The sequence below is a fragment of the Podarcis pityusensis genome, assembly GCF_964106645.2.
Source record: "Podarcis pityusensis genome assembly, chromosome: 13".
In the NCBI taxonomy this organism is placed as follows: domain Eukaryota; kingdom Metazoa; phylum Chordata; class Lepidosauria; order Squamata; family Lacertidae; genus Podarcis; species Podarcis pityusensis.
The window spans coordinates 39,204,405-39,220,435 of NC_138038.1; the positions used below are offsets into that span (position 1 = coordinate 39,204,405).

Consider the following 16,031-nt stretch of genomic DNA (forward strand, 5'->3'; position numbering starts at 1 on the left):
TTTGCTGGTGGTCCTAGAATGTCATGCATGAAGTCCTGGCCATCTCCAATCATGGGGATGGTGGTCCAGGGAGCGGCTCACAGCACACCAACAACTCTGTGGTCCAGTTTTTAAAAGTGTTATCAATCTATTCAGGTGTTTTATAAAAAAAAAATGTAATGTTTTGGAAACACTTTTATTAGGTAGACTAGCACACATTTTCTAACTGATGTATGTGTTATATGTGCCTGCTTTGGTTGTCTTTAGACTTCTTATCACAAGACTTCTTATGGGAAAGGAAGGATAAAAAAATGCATGGATATTTTCGGTGAGCTTTGGCAGCTCAATTCTAAATAAATAAATAAATCCTGTGGCAGAATAAACTTCACTTTATGCCTCCTGGGGCTTGAGTAAATAAATTGGCATAATACATTTTGATATCATGGTTTGGGCTTTTCTGCTTCCAGAACATAGATTCCATACCTATTCAGCCTGAAGAGACTGTATTGGATCATGGCCGTTGAACAACTACCTCCTTTTTAAAATGATCATCTATGTGGTCCAGCCAAAGTTAAGCCATTTTTATGCTCCATAGATATGAATGGCAGAGAGTGCTTAACTGATCCTTCCAATCAATTAAACTTAACATGAGCTAGATTGTGCTGTTATTGCCACATCTCATTTGTAAGTGTACTAAGTACTTTACAACAACCCTGTGGGACATACTAGGTCATTTTAAATGCTTGGAATGTGGAACAAGCTTCAATCACATGACCAGGCTAACCTCACATAAGAAAATCCATGCAGGAGAGAGAAACCATAAAAAGCAATTCTGGAGTGAGAGACTAGGCTGATGTCTGCTGTTTCCAGGAACTCTTCTGAATGTGAGACTTTTGTGGGTGAGCTGCCAGTTTGTTTGGATCCTGAGCAAGAACATGGAGGCTGAGAGAGTGTCAGAAGGAAAACGATATTGATTTTTATATATTAGTGACTTTGTACAGTATTAATATAACATTTTAATATGTAACTGGGTGTTTTTGTAATATTTTGTTTAAGTTGTCTGTTATTGCTTAAATTTTCTTTGTGCCGGTTAGAGATGTTTTAAATATTTTATAATAATAATAATAATAATTAATAAATATATTTAACTGGGTTAGGGTCTGGACTAAACTGAATCACATCAATGGCAAAAAAAACCCCACCCCCCATTTTAAAAAATGATTTGCTCATTCAAGATACCTGATGAGAAGAAACTGGGAAAAATAGAGGGATAAAGGTTGATACTTAGAAAGGTGGTAGATTTTGGGGGGTTCCCCCCCCCCCACAAAGTTGAAGACCACTGGGATGGCCATCACAAAAACTTTACATTGGGTTTTGAAGTTAGGTCTCCCATATCCAGATCAAGCATCTTACTCAAGCTACTGCTAACAGTTTCCCCCTCCCTTTTGTTTATAGTGTGGATTCTTCAAACGTAATTATAAAGAGATGATGGACCTTCAAGAAAATAATAATGCAGTAGATTTAGAAGACAATCCGGGAGGTGATGCAGAGAAAGAAGCCAAACCAGACAGCAGTGAAGGGAGCGACAGTGAAAAAGAAGCCAAAGAAAAAACAGACCTGTTGAATGGAGAAGCTGATACCAAATGAATAGATCAGTCTCCTCCCCACAAACTGCAGTCAAGATAACTGGTCTAAATGTGCAGGGAAGGAAAGAGTGACTTGTCTGTTGCCAACAAGGACTTATACTCACCTTCTTAAAATTTGCATATGTGTTTTTTGTGTGTGTTGGCATCCATCTGTCTCAAGAGACAACAGAGTTTACCTCCAGGGGATGAAGTCAAACTGTTTGCAAAGGTCCTGTTTTGGGAAATAGAGCTGTGTCTCCTTGGAATGATACTCATCTGTATGCATTGGGGCTGCTGATCACAGGTGTATATGATGAAGTGGACAGAGAAAAGGAGTTGAAAGCAGGAATTGCATTAGTGTACTTCCCTAATGCCCCTTAATGAAAAGGGACAGACACTGGCCTTTTCCAGACTTTTAGAGACTCTATGAAGTGGCAACTGTGCAAATCAACTTAGTTTTTCCTCCGTTTTTAGATGTAATGTATACCTATGCTTGTTTACTCAGAAGTAAATCCCACTGTGTTTCGTGGCTCATATTCCCAAGTAAGTATACACAGGATTGCAGCCAAAGGTTTTAAGAAGTCCAGTAAGTCAGAATTCAGTTTACAAGAAATGATGGATTGTTTATGTGGCACCCAATTTCTTCAACCTCTGTGATACTCTAGGTTTTCAATTTCATTGTTCCGCAAGGGACAATGACAATAAAGAGATCGTATCGTATCGTTTGTCAACAGGTTACTTTTGTACTCACATTAACCAGTTTTGATGAATTGTGTTTAAATTAAAACTATTAGTCATTGGTATCTTCCTCCCTTTTCCTCCTTAAGTTATTCACCACATCTTCCTATATTGCAAGATACAACCCAAAGGGCCTTTTAAAAAACCTTAACAACTTTTAACAATGTAATCATGTCTGCCACAGTGTAACTATTTTTAGAAGATCTATACAGCAAAAGGCAGTGTGGAAAGATGAAATTCAACTACCAGTAAGTTAGTTAGGCAGCTTTAAAGTAAATGAGCCAGAATACAAAGCTGTCAGAGATCCTCTTTTTTAAAAATATTTTTATTAAACATTTTCTTGGTTTACAAAAGTACATGCCTTGTTTCTTTTTTCAGGTTGTACAGTCTTTCTTACAAATCAGTTACATTTGTTGTGAGACATTAGTGTTGAGTACAGTACAATGTTGGGGAAGAAGAGGGGGGAGATGAAGGGTGGGATGGTGAGGCTTATATTTTTTTGTATAGTGTATATGTGGGTTTTCGTGTCAGCGTCAACTAGGTAGGTTCTCTTTCTATTCGTTTCATACATTTCCTTGGTAGTGAGAGGTATTGGTTGTCTGTGGTTGGCTGCAGTGGGGTTTGTTTGCATTTGTGAGGGGATGAAGGCTTGTTGGGTCAGGTAAACCAGATTGATTCGTATGCTGTCAGTGGATTCTTGTTGTTGTCTTGTTGGTGAAAAAGGGGAGCCATACTGGGGTGAAAGCATCCTCTTCTATTTGTCCTTGTGTCAGTTTCAGTTTATTGGTTAGCTTTTATATTAAGGCCGTTTCCCATACAATTTGATACCATTGGTCCATGTTTACTCCTGACAGGTCTCTCCAGTGTCTGGCTATGAGGCTTCTGGTTGCTGAGAGCAGGTGGGTTATAAGCTCTGTATAATGTGAGTGGTTGTTATGATCTAGGAAGATGTTCATCAGGGCATGTTCTGGGGTGAGTTCTTATACCTGTTTAGTTATTTTGTATATCTCTTGTAGGACTGCTGTCCAGAAGGGTTGGATTTTAGGGCATTCCCACGACATGTGAAGGTATGTGCCTGTGGAAGTGCAACCTTTCCAACCTCTTGGTGAGGTTCCTCAGCATCAGTTTCCATAGTGTTAAGTACCACCTTTAGGTGAGTTTCAGTGTCAAGGGGGTTTGTGAGATTCTGGAGCAGTGTTTTGTATACTGTGGATACCATCCCTTTGCCATGTCCCTCTGCTGTCAGGAGATTTTCGAAGGTAGTCAAGGGCCTAGTGGCTGCTGATTTTACTGCTGGATTGTGTGGTATTTGTGTGTTCCCTAGTATTTCTTGTGTTGGTATGGGTTTGTTGTTTTTGAATAAGTCTTTTAGACAGTGTAGGCCTTTGGCTTGCCAGGTTTTTATCTGGAGGTTTTGTGCTGCGTGTTGGAATTATGGGTGATAGGCCGGGGGGTTAGTGGGATGGGGATAGTATGCCTATTTTTCCCTTCCATGCCTTAAGCATGGATTGTGTGAACCTGTTCAGTGTTGTGGGGATTTTCTTTAGTTTGTTTTGGAGACATGGGTATGCTGTTGTGGGGATGTTTTCGATGGTGTCTCTCTCCAAGTGGACCCATTGTTTCTGTTAGGATATTTCCGTTCCACCTTAAAAGGGAGCAGGCTTTGTGAGTCACAGAGTCTGCGTATTTCCTGTTCACAGGAAGTTTATGTTTTGTCTATGCTTTCTTTTCTCTCTCTGTGCCTGAGACATCAACACAGGCAGTCATGTTTTCTTTGTTATGACCAACGCTGAATAAAATTGTAAATAATGCTCTCCTGAGTGCATCTTTCGCTGTACGAACTCTGCAAAGGGCGTGCACCAGCTCTGGAATGTGGAAAGCTATTTCTGGAGCTCGTGTCGCTAATTGACTGATACTGCGTTATCTACGGGAGGTCGATGGATCGCAACGGAGACGGCTTGGGGGCATGATGGCCTTTGTCTCCCTGGCAGTATCCCAACACTTTTGCCTCATCTTCTAGAATATATGTGGATTATGTGGCATACTTGGTTGGCGATGTAATAAGATTCTATGTTGGGGATTCCCCATCCTCCTTCTGAGGAGGGGAGGTGCAGATATTTGGGGCTTATTCTTGACTTTTTGTGTGAGAAAATAAATGAGTGTAGTTTTTTCTGCGACTTCGGCAGTCCCAGGGAGCAGCCTTCAATGGTTCAGGCCTCCTGCATGGATGCCATTACATCCAAAGATAATAATAATATTAATAATAAAAATAATAAAAATAAAAAATACTAAAAAAATAAACAGCAACAAACAACAACAACTTTCCAGAAGGGGATGTCCTGTGCTGCGTTTGTTTTTCCCTGGGGTGGTCTATGGCACATGGTTTCACACACACACACACACACACCGGGTCCCAACCTACTCTTTTCACACTAGCTGCCGGGGAGGTAGGCTCAGGGTCAGACCTGGGCTAGGCCGCATTATTCCTCATGGCCTCCCTGGCCCTCCCAGTACCCTCCTATCTCTCTCCCTTGGTGGCAGTGGCAGTAGTAAGCTGGTGCTTGGCTGGGTGGGGGTCCTTTTTGCTTTCTGTTCGGCTCCAGAGACCTCCAGGCCTAGGAGCTTCGCTGGGCTGTCAATGGGGTGCTCCTGGTCCCAGCAGGGTCAAGGCCGATGGGGGCTCTGTGCGACCTTTCTGCTTGTCACGTTGGGCACCCCTAGTTCCCCCCTTCGATCGTGACGGTGGCGGCGGCGTGGGGACCAGTCAGGCAGCGCAGTTGGTGCTGGCGGTTCTCAGGAGCACCATGCGGCCATGGCTCTTGCCATCTTGTCTTGCCGGAAGTCAGAGATCATTTTAATGACAGTAAAAGGGAATTAATTCTTGGAGTACCCCCTGTGTATATTTTCTCTTGGAAGGGCTCAGCCCCATACCATATCCCAAACTGCTAATGAAACTCCCATCAGCTTCAAATGGTTTGCCATGTGGCTGTTTGAGAAACACAAATTCAAACCACCTTTAGGTATGCAGAATAACTCCTTCTGTTCTCTGGATCAAGGCCAGCAAGTTTTGATCAGCTCAGCTGTCTAGATTTAATTGGCAATTGTAAGTGTAAATGCATTCTTCTTCCAAAGAATAGACACAGATCAGAATATCCAAAATGCATAGGTTATGTAAAATCAATTGTCTTGAAATGGATTTGAAAAAATGTTTAGCCTGATTATTAGCCCTGGGGTCAAAGTTAAAAGAATTCAGGGTACTTGAGTGGGAATTAAAAAGAGCATTTATTAGTTCATAAGAGGGAGACATGGATAATAGCAGAAATCAAAACATTACAAAAATAACTTCAGTTAGGAAGGGTAAAGGGTCTGGAGCATGCAATAAGAGTTTAAAAAGCTGTTCTAGTTAAATACTGGAGTCTTACATATGTTCCCAGATTTGCCTGGGCTCCTAAATAATACCAGTGAAAATAAAACAACAAAGTTAATGGGGGTTTTTTGTTGCTCACACAGTACCTTTTTAAGCCAATGATTTCAAAGCTTCCAGACTGAGGTGAGGTGTCCTTCCTACCAAACTGATTCAAGGAGTGTAGCAAGAATTGCTTACAGCAGTAAGGAAAGGCACAGTCACCCACCTCTTTATGAAAAGGCACCTGCCTCGGGTAGCTTTATGGGTTTTTAACATTACATAGTTCACTTTGAGAAGTGTGGCACACCATATACAGATGTAGGGTAAGATTTAAAAGCTGATTGAATAAAATCACCCGATTTGGAATTAATTTGACCAGCAAATGGCACAAGACTTGGGACAACACAGGGAGCTGGACCATCATACAGCTTGACCATGAGGCAGCCATGTGGAGATATCTAGTACAGGCATGCAGGTACTGAGGGTGAGGAACATTTTTCAAGTGGAGAGCAGCCCAAGCAGAATCTCCCACACAACACAAACACGGCCATATTTGCTGCAGGTGAACAAGACCACTTTGCACCAGTGGATAGTCCTGCCATTTCTGTCCACTACATATTGATGGCTGGCTGGTTGGGCTATAGAATGAGTTCCCCAAGCATCCCACTCCCATTCTTTTGTCCGCTGCATCCCAACCAATCACTTTAATACCACAATCTCCTCATTTTCATCCTGGCAACTCTGCCTTACAATCTCCTCGCCTTCCCCCTCCAAGCTATCCTCCCCTTCTCCCAGCCAGCTTTGCCTCTCGCTACCGTCTTCACTGCCGTGCCACTCCTGTCCCTCGCTGCTGTGCTTCTGCCTGAAGTTCTCACCTACAGCGTTCTCCCACTCCTCCCTTAGGCTCTCCTCTCTGTCATCCTGCCAGTCTGGCTCCACAATCTCATCCAGACACTTCCCCCTCAGGCTTTGATCCTCATGGTCTTGGAAATCCTCCTCCTCGCTTTCATCATCCTGACATTCCAGCCTCATGCTCTCGTCCCCATCATCCTGCAACCCCACCTCCACCCTCTCGTCGGCCTCGTCGTCGGGGTCGTCCTGGCATTCTAGCCTCATGCTTTCGGTGCAGTCGTCCTGCGAGCCCGGCTCCACACACTCGTCCTCGTCATCCTGCCACTCTGTCCTCTCTGTTTCGTCATCCACACCATCCTTCCACTCCTGCCTCATGCTCTCTCTGCCATCTTCCTGCAACCGCTGCACCACGCTCTCGTCTGCATCGTCCTGCCACTCCACCCGCATCGTCTCATCCCCGTCGTCCTCCCATTCCCGCCTCATGCTCTCGTCCCCTTCGCTCTGCCACTCCTGCTCCATAATCCCTATCCCGTTGCCTTGCCACAGGCTGTCCACTCCTCCTTCCACCCCCTGGTCCCCAACACCTTCCATCCCAGCAGCATCCCAGCCCTCCACCAAAGCCAACGTCTCTCCTCTCCTCACGTGGGCTCGCCGGTGCTGGGAGAGTGCCGACTTCTGTCCAAAGCCTCTCCCGCAGTATGGGCAGCGGAAGGGCTTTTCGCCAGTGTGGGTGGCTTGGTGCTGCAGGAGAGCGGAGCTGCGCACGAAGCCTTTCCCACAATTGGCGCATGAGTAGGGCTTTTGACCAGCATGGATACGCTGGTGTATGTGATAGGTGGAGCTGACGCTGAAGCTCTTCCCACACTGGCTGCAGCAGTAGGGCCGTTCGCCTGTGTGCGTGCGCTGGTGCTGCAGGAGTGCTGAGCTTACGCCGAAACCTTTCCCGCACTCATCGCATTTGAAGGGTTTCTGGCCTCGGTGCACCCGCTGGTGCTGCTGCAGGTTGGAGCTCTGGTTGAACCCTTTCCCACAGTCTGGGCAGCGAAAGGGCCGTTCGCTCATGTGGATCCTTTGGTGTCGGATAAGGTGGGAGCTCTCAGCAAAGTGCTTCCCGCATTCTGGGCACCCAAAGGGCCGCTCGCCGGTGTGGGCACGGAGGTGGCGGACCAAGTCAGCACGGAGACGAAACGTCTTGGTGCATTCTCCGCAGGAAAACGGCCGTTCCCCAGAGTGGAAGCGCTTGTGCTGGGTGACCTTGGAGCTCTGCGAGAAGCACTTCCCGCAGATGGAGCAGACGTAGGGCTTCTCGCCCGTGTGGATCCGCTTGTGCTGGATGAGATCAGAGCTGTGGCTGAAGCTCCGCCCACACTCGGGACAGGTGAAGGGCCGCTCACCCGTATGAGTCCGCTGGTGGATGATAAGGTTGGAGCTCTGGGAGAAGCCCTTGCCACAGTGAGTACAGCGGTATGGCTTCTCCCCTGTGTGAGAACGCATGTGCTGGACCAGGTGGGAGTCTTGGCGGTAGCTCTTGTCACAGTGGGGGCATTTGTAGGGTTTCTCTCCCGTATGTACACGACGATGCCGGACTAGGTGGGAGCTGTTACTGAAGCTCTTCCCACAGTCAGGGCAGATGGTGGCTTTGGGCACCTTGTCATTGTCGGAAAAAATGTCCGTAGATTCTTGTTCCACAGGTATGACAGATTCACCATTACTGGCCACATGCTGGGTAGTTTCCATTAGATGGCCTTGTGCTGTGATTCCTTTTTCCTGGAAGATTTCTTGCTGGCTCTTTGCCTTGTCATGAATCCACTTGTCTTCTTTCTGTATGCTCTGTTGTTCTGCTTCCTCTTCCTTATTTTCATTTATTATCTCAATGTCTTCTGTCGGAATAATCATACCAAAGATTTTTACCTCACTGTTGGCAGCTGAACTCTTAACTTCATTTTGTACACTGCTTTGAACCCTGGGAAAGCACACTATACATTTTAAAATAAATAACAATGACAAACGAAACCGCCACCGCTCCTGGGTCCCTCTGCTAGCAGCATCCACTGAAGGGAGTTAAGAGTTCCTTCCTCCAGTGGGCACTGCTAGCAGAGGGACTCAGGAGTGGTGGTGGTTTCACCAAGAATATATTGCTGAGTGAAACCGCCATCCCACTCTGCCCTCATATGACGCAAAGGGAGAAACAAGCTGTATCGGCTCCTCCCTCTGCATCTTTAAACTGCTTGACTGAGGAATGTGCAGTTGCCCTTGCCTCAGTCAAGCAGTTAAAGGAGCCCCCAGCCCGGCACTGGCTCCTGCAAGCTGTGGTGGGGTGGGGACTGTGAAACTGCTCAGCTGAGGGGAGCATGGTTGCCGTTCCCCACAGCGAGCAGTTAAAGGAGCCTTGGTGCTCTGCCTGCTTGCACCGGGGCTGAGCGATACAAACAAGCTGCATTGTCCCAGCCTGCAAGCCTGGGTGAAACTGCCTCAGCTCTCGGAGGTGAGAGCTGGGGCAGTTTCACCCAGTGTCTCACAGGCAGAGGCCAATGCATCTTGTTTTTTCAACTTCGCAGTATGTCACCAAACCACGATGTTTGGCTGCCGATACACTGCAGTGTTGAAAAGCCGATAACGCCCAGCCCTAACACCAAGGAAATTGATACAAATCCCCTCCTGCTTTTAAACTGCCACAAAGCTTGCAAAAAAAAAGTCAATCATGGAGGCTATTTTGGAAATCAAAGAAACTTATTTACTCACAATTCTCTCATCACAAGGAATTGACAGAATTGTGGGTAAAATTAGAGCATTGAAAGAGAACGTAATAGATTTTCTCATTATATAGAAATATATGAATTTTTGTTAAAACCTTGATGTATTTCTGTAGTATGTGCGATGAATTAGCTCAACTTTCAAGGGTGATCACATAAAAGCTATGGGGAGTTTGCTGCATAGGGTCTTACTTTCTGCAGCTATTCAACCCTTTTTGAAGCTAATCACAGTTTACCATGTCTTGTCTGAACACCTGCCTCCTGTTAGTCTTGTGTTCCATCAGCACCAGTCCCACACTTGTGGGTGATTAGACTAAAGCGGATTGCAAAACTAATTTCATTGCCTGCATAGTTTAACAAAAATGTTAAAACAGATCTATAGAACTGACAAGTAGCAACTGAAAACTCTCCCACAAATTGAGAGAGAAGGTTGATGGCATATCTTTGAAACCTCAGCAAAATGATAAGGGGTGAAACTGACTCTTGCGTAATTTTGGTGGTGGATCAAGAAAACAGGAACAGGAAAGCAGGGTTCTAAATAAGGAGGTAAGACATCTCATTACAATAATCCAAATCAAGTCTAATTTCAAGGTTCCTTCTGGTAAACCTGGAAATCTCTATTTTTTTCCCTTTCCCTTTATATGTTTAAAGAAAGCTGTTAAGAGGTGATGGCTTGTCTAAAAACATCCCTATAACTTTGTGGAAGGGGGAGGGGAGATTTCCTGATTCATTACATCATTAAGCTGCAGAGCTTCCATTCATTCCTCACCTCTTAGTGTCTCTTCTTCACTGGAGTCCTGGAGATCCAGGATACATGTTTCTTTTTCACGTTCCATAAGAGAAGTCACAGCAGCATTAGTACTGGGGAATTCTGATTGCGGGGAAAGAAATAGATTTGTATAGGGTGAGAGCATGCAAAGATGTCTACACCATTAAGACATGCAATGCTCACATGTGTAACCATGCCCCAGTTCCCTATTGAGGCTCATAAAAGAGCAACCCCTGTACACATATTTTAGATCATCCTATATCACAAATTCCCTAGCATCTTACAGAACAGACATTACCCACAAGTCCATATCAGTAGAGACATCTATACCCTTCTTTCTATGGAGCCTACTAGAACAGTCGTAAGTTCCCCATATGACAGTTATTTAAAAAGAAAAAGAAAAAAGAAAATCAAACCCGCCCAACATCTCTCACATCAGAAATATTCCTCTAAAATTTAAGGATATTTTGCACAATTAAAGGAAAGCTGCCAAAGCTGAGTTGGAGGCGGGGGGGGGGTCGTTTCTCCTTAACTTTCCCCAGCCCAGTTCTTGCATTCCTGTCACCATGACAGTTTCCTGACTCCATTGCTGTTTTCACTCCCACCCCTTCCCCAGCCCCTTTCCTTTCATCATCTGCTCGTACGATCCAGCGAGATGCTGCAGTTGCAGCCACATCGAACCTTGTTCTTTGGCGTTGTCTCCCTTATGGGTCCCCTGCAGGCTTTGTTTTCATTAGTGGGCATGGGGATGCTGCTAGGTGTCTAGCTATGGAGATCCGCTTGCAACAGGAAGGTCCCTTCATGATTGAGCCCCCTCAACAACGGTACTTCCTTCTGAGTCCTTTCTAGGCGTAGGAGACAGTAGAAGCTCTACGGTTTTAACTCAGTCACTTCCCGAAGTTAGAGCTGTCATACGACCCTCGTTTAAGCAAACGGCTAGAGTACATTGCAGCCCAATCGGATTATAATACATGCCCTTTATACGAGACCAAAGTTTAGGAACTGATTTCTGCTTTTGAGATTTTGAGTAAATCCCGTTGCTTCCCACATACGCTAAGCAGCTGCTTGCTTTTGCATAGTCAACCCAGATTCCCCTTCTGAACTCCACTTTCCTGGCATGACAGCTGCAACGTGTGCAGAGGAGGGAAAGCAAGAGGATCAAGGGTCTGGAAACTAAGCCTTATGAGGAGCGCTTGAAGGGCTTAGGTGTGCTTAGCCTGGAAAAGAGGCGACTGGAAGGAGATAGTCATCTTCAGATATCTTAAGGACTGTCACGTGAAGGAGGAGCATGCTTGTTTTCTCCTGCACTGGAGGGTAGGACTCGAACCAATGGTTTCAAGTTGCAAGAAAGGAGATTCCGACTAAACATTCGGAAAACTTTCTGACAGTAAGAGCTGTTCAGCAGTGGAACAGACTCCCACGAGAAGTGGTGGACTTTCCTTCCTTGGAGGTTGTTAAGGAGAGGTTGGATGGTCATGGATCTGTCATAGATGCTTTAGCTGAGATTCCTGCATTGCAGGGGGTTGGACTGGATGACCCCCGGGGTCCCTTCCAACTCTAACATTCCATGATTTTATGATTCTATGACGATTCGTGTAAAAAGTGTTAAAACTGTAAGAGGGGAAACTGACCTGAACACTTAGGGTAGAAGATGGGAGTGCATGCCAATCCCCATACTTACGTTCCCGAGTCCCGCTACTACTCTTATACATCACTACACATCCAACAAATGTCAACTCTCTGTCCATCTATTCTTCCCCAAATCTGGTACAATATCTCATTTACAGAAGCTAAGGTTTTAAAAGCTGCCAATAGCAATGCAATTCCAAGCGCAAAAACGGGTGGGGGTGGAGTGGTGTTCTGGGACCAACAAAAGGTTTATGACAATCCTTGCACTGTGTTCTGTGAGATATTACAAGTGCCCTAAACTACTCCTGTAAAATCTGCTCTGCATATCCTGGCATATGCCACATCCAATTCTGAGTCAGCGTGGAATTTCTTCTACATGCTGAACGCGCTGTGTCCTCTGTCAATGTCATGTGTCCCATGAAAACTGTCTCTGCACCCCACGGGAAACTGAGCCATATTCTTCCTTGCATAATGAAGCTAACCTGTTACGAGCGTTGAGATGTACATAGGAAGTTGCCTTCCACCCTTGCTCCATCCAGCTCAGCATCGTCAACACTGGCTGGCAGCATCTCTCCAGGTTTTCAGACATCTCTTCCAATTCTACCTGGAGGTGCCAAGGACTGAACGTGTGACTTGAATAATAAGATAATGACAACAATAATAAAATTATTGTCGCCACCACTAAAGGCGACTGAAAGTTCCCTTCCATTTCCAGGAATGTTTTTACTTTGCAGGCCATTGAACTATTTTTTTCCCCCTCCTCCCTCCAAAAACTCATTTCCTTTGGTGTCGTGTCTTTGAGACCGTCAGCTGAGGGCCAGGGACTGTTGAGAGAGACCCCAGCACGGCTCTGCAAAAATCGTAACTGGTATTTGGAAGCTCCAGCCTTTGGGGGATTAAGTGTGGGATTAAAATGCATTATCTATCTCTATGTATATTGATATCTAATGCATTTTAATCCCACATATATATATGAACTTCTATCGGTTTTGGTAAAGCCGGAGAATACTTTGGTTGCTAGAGAACAATCCTCACCCCACCCCCGCGCGCACACACAATGCGCCTTTCCACCTCGCCCACTTTAATGTTTGAGAAGAAAAAGTGGAGCGGGGAAGAACGAGAAACGGGGGGGGGGGGGGGGGCGGGGAGCAGCAGCATCTCGCCTCACACCCACCCCGCCCCCTCAACGGCTGCGGCGGGCGCTCCGCCCGCCCGGATTAACTCCGCCCCCTATTCAGGCAGTTTGGTTGATTTTCCCGCCTTAAAGCAAACTGTCGGTGCGGGTGTCGCGCGCTGCCTGCTCGAGGCGGTTGACCGAACTGTTTTAAACGACCAGTTATTATTACCTCATTCTTAACGGAGGGTAGTTTCTCTCGCTTCTTGTGAGCGTCTCGCTTCTTGACACTTGATCTGGGTTGACGGTTGAACGTATATGTTCCACGTTTAACGGGCTCACGTCCCCAGTTGTACTCCGAAGTAGCTAATCCGGAGCAACTGTCACCCTCCCGCCTCCCGTGCTTCATTTTTAAACACAGAAATGGCTCAGAAATCCCAGTTCTGCGTGAATAGGTTGTTCTGGTGAATCATCGTCATCGTCCATGGAAAAAAAGTCACAGCAATAAACCTGTCAAGTCTTTTAAGGTGGCCACAAAACTCGTATTTGCTGGAACATAGATATTTTCCTCTGGAATGTGGACGAAATGCGCTGGGCTCAGATTCACTCTCGTTAAAGGTACTGTATGTTTCGCTGCTGCCTGAGCCCTTCTCAAAACAGATTTTGGGGCTCAACCCCTTCTCAAATAAAGCCCTGTCTGGTTCAATGCAAAAAGAAAAAAGGGTGCTAGTGGAAATCCACTCACTGTGTTAACACCCTGAATGTAGTTATATCTTAACCTCTTTTTAGCTGGAAGTGAATCTCACTTTTTACAATTATGTGGCTTATTCCATGTAGCCTACACATCTTAAAAGGATTTTGTGGGTGTAGTCTGCATACCATCTCCCAATGTATCTTAGGATGTGCGACCAAGATCTGATGCGCTTTGCATGTTTAACTATCTCCTTTATTAAGATTCAATACTGAAGATGAGAACATGCTCGCAGCACTCTTCATACCAAAATATCCACAATGGAGTAGAAATAATTTAATTTGTTACTCATCAATGTATACCATGCAAGCCATACCAATAACAAGTCAGTGATTCAAAAACCCAACCAGATCCCTCCCAAGGAAGATCATCTTCACCATCTTCCACACCATCTGAACCAAATGAGGCTGTGCAAGTGCTGGACCAATGTCTGGAGACAGTAATGGGCTGGTGGATGAGGCCCAATCAACTGAAGCTGAATCCTGATGGGGCGGACAGAGGTGTTGGTGAGTGGTTCTCATGTTCGGGTATTGGGGAGACTGTATGTTCTAGATGGTGTTGCACTTCAGTCTCCAGCTGAAGGAGCAGATCCATAGCTTGTTTGGGAGTCCTCCTGAATCCAATAGTGTCACTGGAGGCCCAAGTGACTTCAGTGGTCAGCAAGGCTTGTTTCCAGCTACTGTACTGTGATAGCCTTGCCGCAGCACTCCAAATTCTAGTACACTTGCAAACAGATTACTGTAATCCACATGGGACTGTGCTTTTGAGTCAGTTTAGAAGTTGCAGCTGGTGCAGAACACAGCCAACAGATTTGTGATCAGTGTATCCGGCTGGAATCATATAAATCTGATTTTACACAGAATGCACTACCAACATGCTTACTAGGTCAGATTCAAGGTTTGAATGCAAACATAAAGCCCTGAGTGACTTAGGTCCCAAAGAGGTGTAAGAGCACCTCTTCCTATATCCACTGGTCTGGGCTTTGAGATCTGCTGGGGAGATGCTGCTTGCGGTCTCTCCCATTGACAGGTAAGCCAATCGTCATCTGGTGACAGGGCCTTCCCAGTGGTGGCACCCTGCAAAATGCCCTCCCTGAGGGTAGGGACAATGAGCTTGTGGCCCTCCAGATGTCATCAGACTCTAACTCCCATCAGCCCCAGCTAGTTTGGTAGATAGTTGGGGACGGCATGAGTGGAGTCCAGCAACATCTGGAGAGTCACAGATTCTTATCCCTGCCTTAGAGATTGTGTCGTCACTTTCATTCCTAAGTTTCCAATGCCATCTTGAGGCACATAGATCTGTTTTCACTCAGGCCTTTGGGAAATAATGGTGGGTTTTAGGTCAGAGGCAAGGATGCTGCTTTCTGCTATAGTGGTGTGATGGTTTGAATATTATTTTAAAGTAGGAATTAATGTTTAAAAATAGTTTTATTGAATGTAGTTTGGGAATTGCTGATATCTTAACTGATGAAGGATAATTTACAAATTAGTCAAATAAACAAATAAAACACTGCATTGCCCAGAGAAGAAGCCCTTCCTGATTATAGTGCAGGGTTGTAGAAGGTAAGCAGATATTAGCCTTCAAGCAGCCAGATGATAGAGATGAGAGCAGTTGGTGCTCCCTTGTCATATCCAGCAATGGACAGCACCAGTTTCTTGTATTCTGCTAGACTCTCACTTGGTGAAACATCTCTTCTTTCTCTGTATCATTAGAATACTGATTTGTTGATAGTATACTTTATGAGGGTTCAGAAATTGGATTTAATTAAAAGTGTTTACAAAGACAAAACTAGATCACCAAATAAATTATTCAGCTCACTGGTAGCTAGGCAACAATATTTGTTCCTGAGCAAACTTGCATCGCCTAATCACTGTCTAAACCAGATCTTTACCAAGTACAGTGGTACTTCGGGTTAAGAACTTAATTTGTTCTGGAGGTCCATTCTTAACCTGAAACTGTTCTTAACCTGAGGTACCACTTTAGCTAATGGGGCCCCCCACTGCTGCTGTGCCACCACCGCCCGATTTCTGTTCTCATCCTGAAGCAAAGTTCTTAACACAAGGTACTATTTCTGGGTTAGTGGAGTCTGTAACCTGAAGTGTCTGTAACCTGAAGCGTCTGTAACCTGAAGCATCTGTAACCTGAGGTACCACTGTATGTATGTTTAAAATCAGTCTCAGTGGGGACAGTTTTGTCCATGTGCAAATATAGCTTGTCAGCAAGGAAAACTATGTAGTTGCTAAGTTATGGATGTGTGACAGGGGGCCTCCCAAAGATTTTGAGGTGAGATACAACGTCTTCCTTGACACTGCCCAGACTGAAATAGCCCACAAGGCAGAATTAACTAAACCACTCTATCACTGTTGGTGGGCAGGATGTCCTGTTTTGACTGATGGCGTTGATGCTAATGATCAC

The 16,031-nt window shown here is 45.3% G+C and overlaps 3 protein-coding genes across 7 annotated transcripts in view; 2 read left to right on the plus strand and 1 right to left on the minus strand.

The window, feature by feature from the left end:
* Nucleotides 1-2,695, plus strand: part of ITGAL (integrin subunit alpha L) — a 55,077-nt gene extending 52,382 nt beyond the window's left edge. For all 3 annotated transcript variants that reach the window (XM_080977869.1, XM_080977870.1, XM_080977871.1), the window contains one exon: nt 1,435-2,695. In XM_080977869.1, the coding sequence (XP_080833995.1) occupies nt 1,435-1,626 (192 nt within the window). In that variant the 3' untranslated portion in view covers nt 1,627-2,695. The remainder of the gene's footprint in view (nt 1-1,434) is intronic.
* A 2,910-nt stretch (nt 2,696-5,605) lies between these two features.
* Nucleotides 5,606-12,887, minus strand: LOC308461187 (uncharacterized protein). Of its 3 annotated transcripts, none has more exons than XM_080977896.1 (3): nt 12,234-12,887; nt 10,123-10,224; nt 5,606-8,477 (listed from the first exon to the last, which is right to left on the minus strand). In XM_080977896.1, exons 1-3 carry the CDS (start codon nt 12,256-12,258, stop codon nt 6,448-6,450), a joined length of 2,157 nt encoding a protein of 718 aa, XP_080834022.1. In that variant the 5' UTR covers nt 12,259-12,887; the 3' UTR covers nt 5,606-6,447. The 3 variants fall into 3 exon arrangements, with proteins under 3 accessions (XP_080834022.1, XP_080834021.1, XP_080834023.1); XM_080977895.1 differs by having other exon boundaries at nt 5,606-8,480; nt 12,234-12,886; XM_080977897.1 differs by lacking the exon at nt 12,234-12,887 and adding an exon at nt 10,804-11,190 and having other exon boundaries at nt 5,606-8,480.
* A 139-nt stretch (nt 12,888-13,026) lies between these two features.
* The window catches only part of PRR14 (proline rich 14), a 46,171-nt gene continuing 43,166 nt past the window's right edge, over nt 13,027-16,031 (plus strand). The window contains exon 1 of the mRNA XM_080977890.1: nt 13,027-14,122. The gene's annotated coding sequence lies outside the window, so the exon portion shown is untranslated. The remainder of the gene's footprint in view (nt 14,123-16,031) is intronic.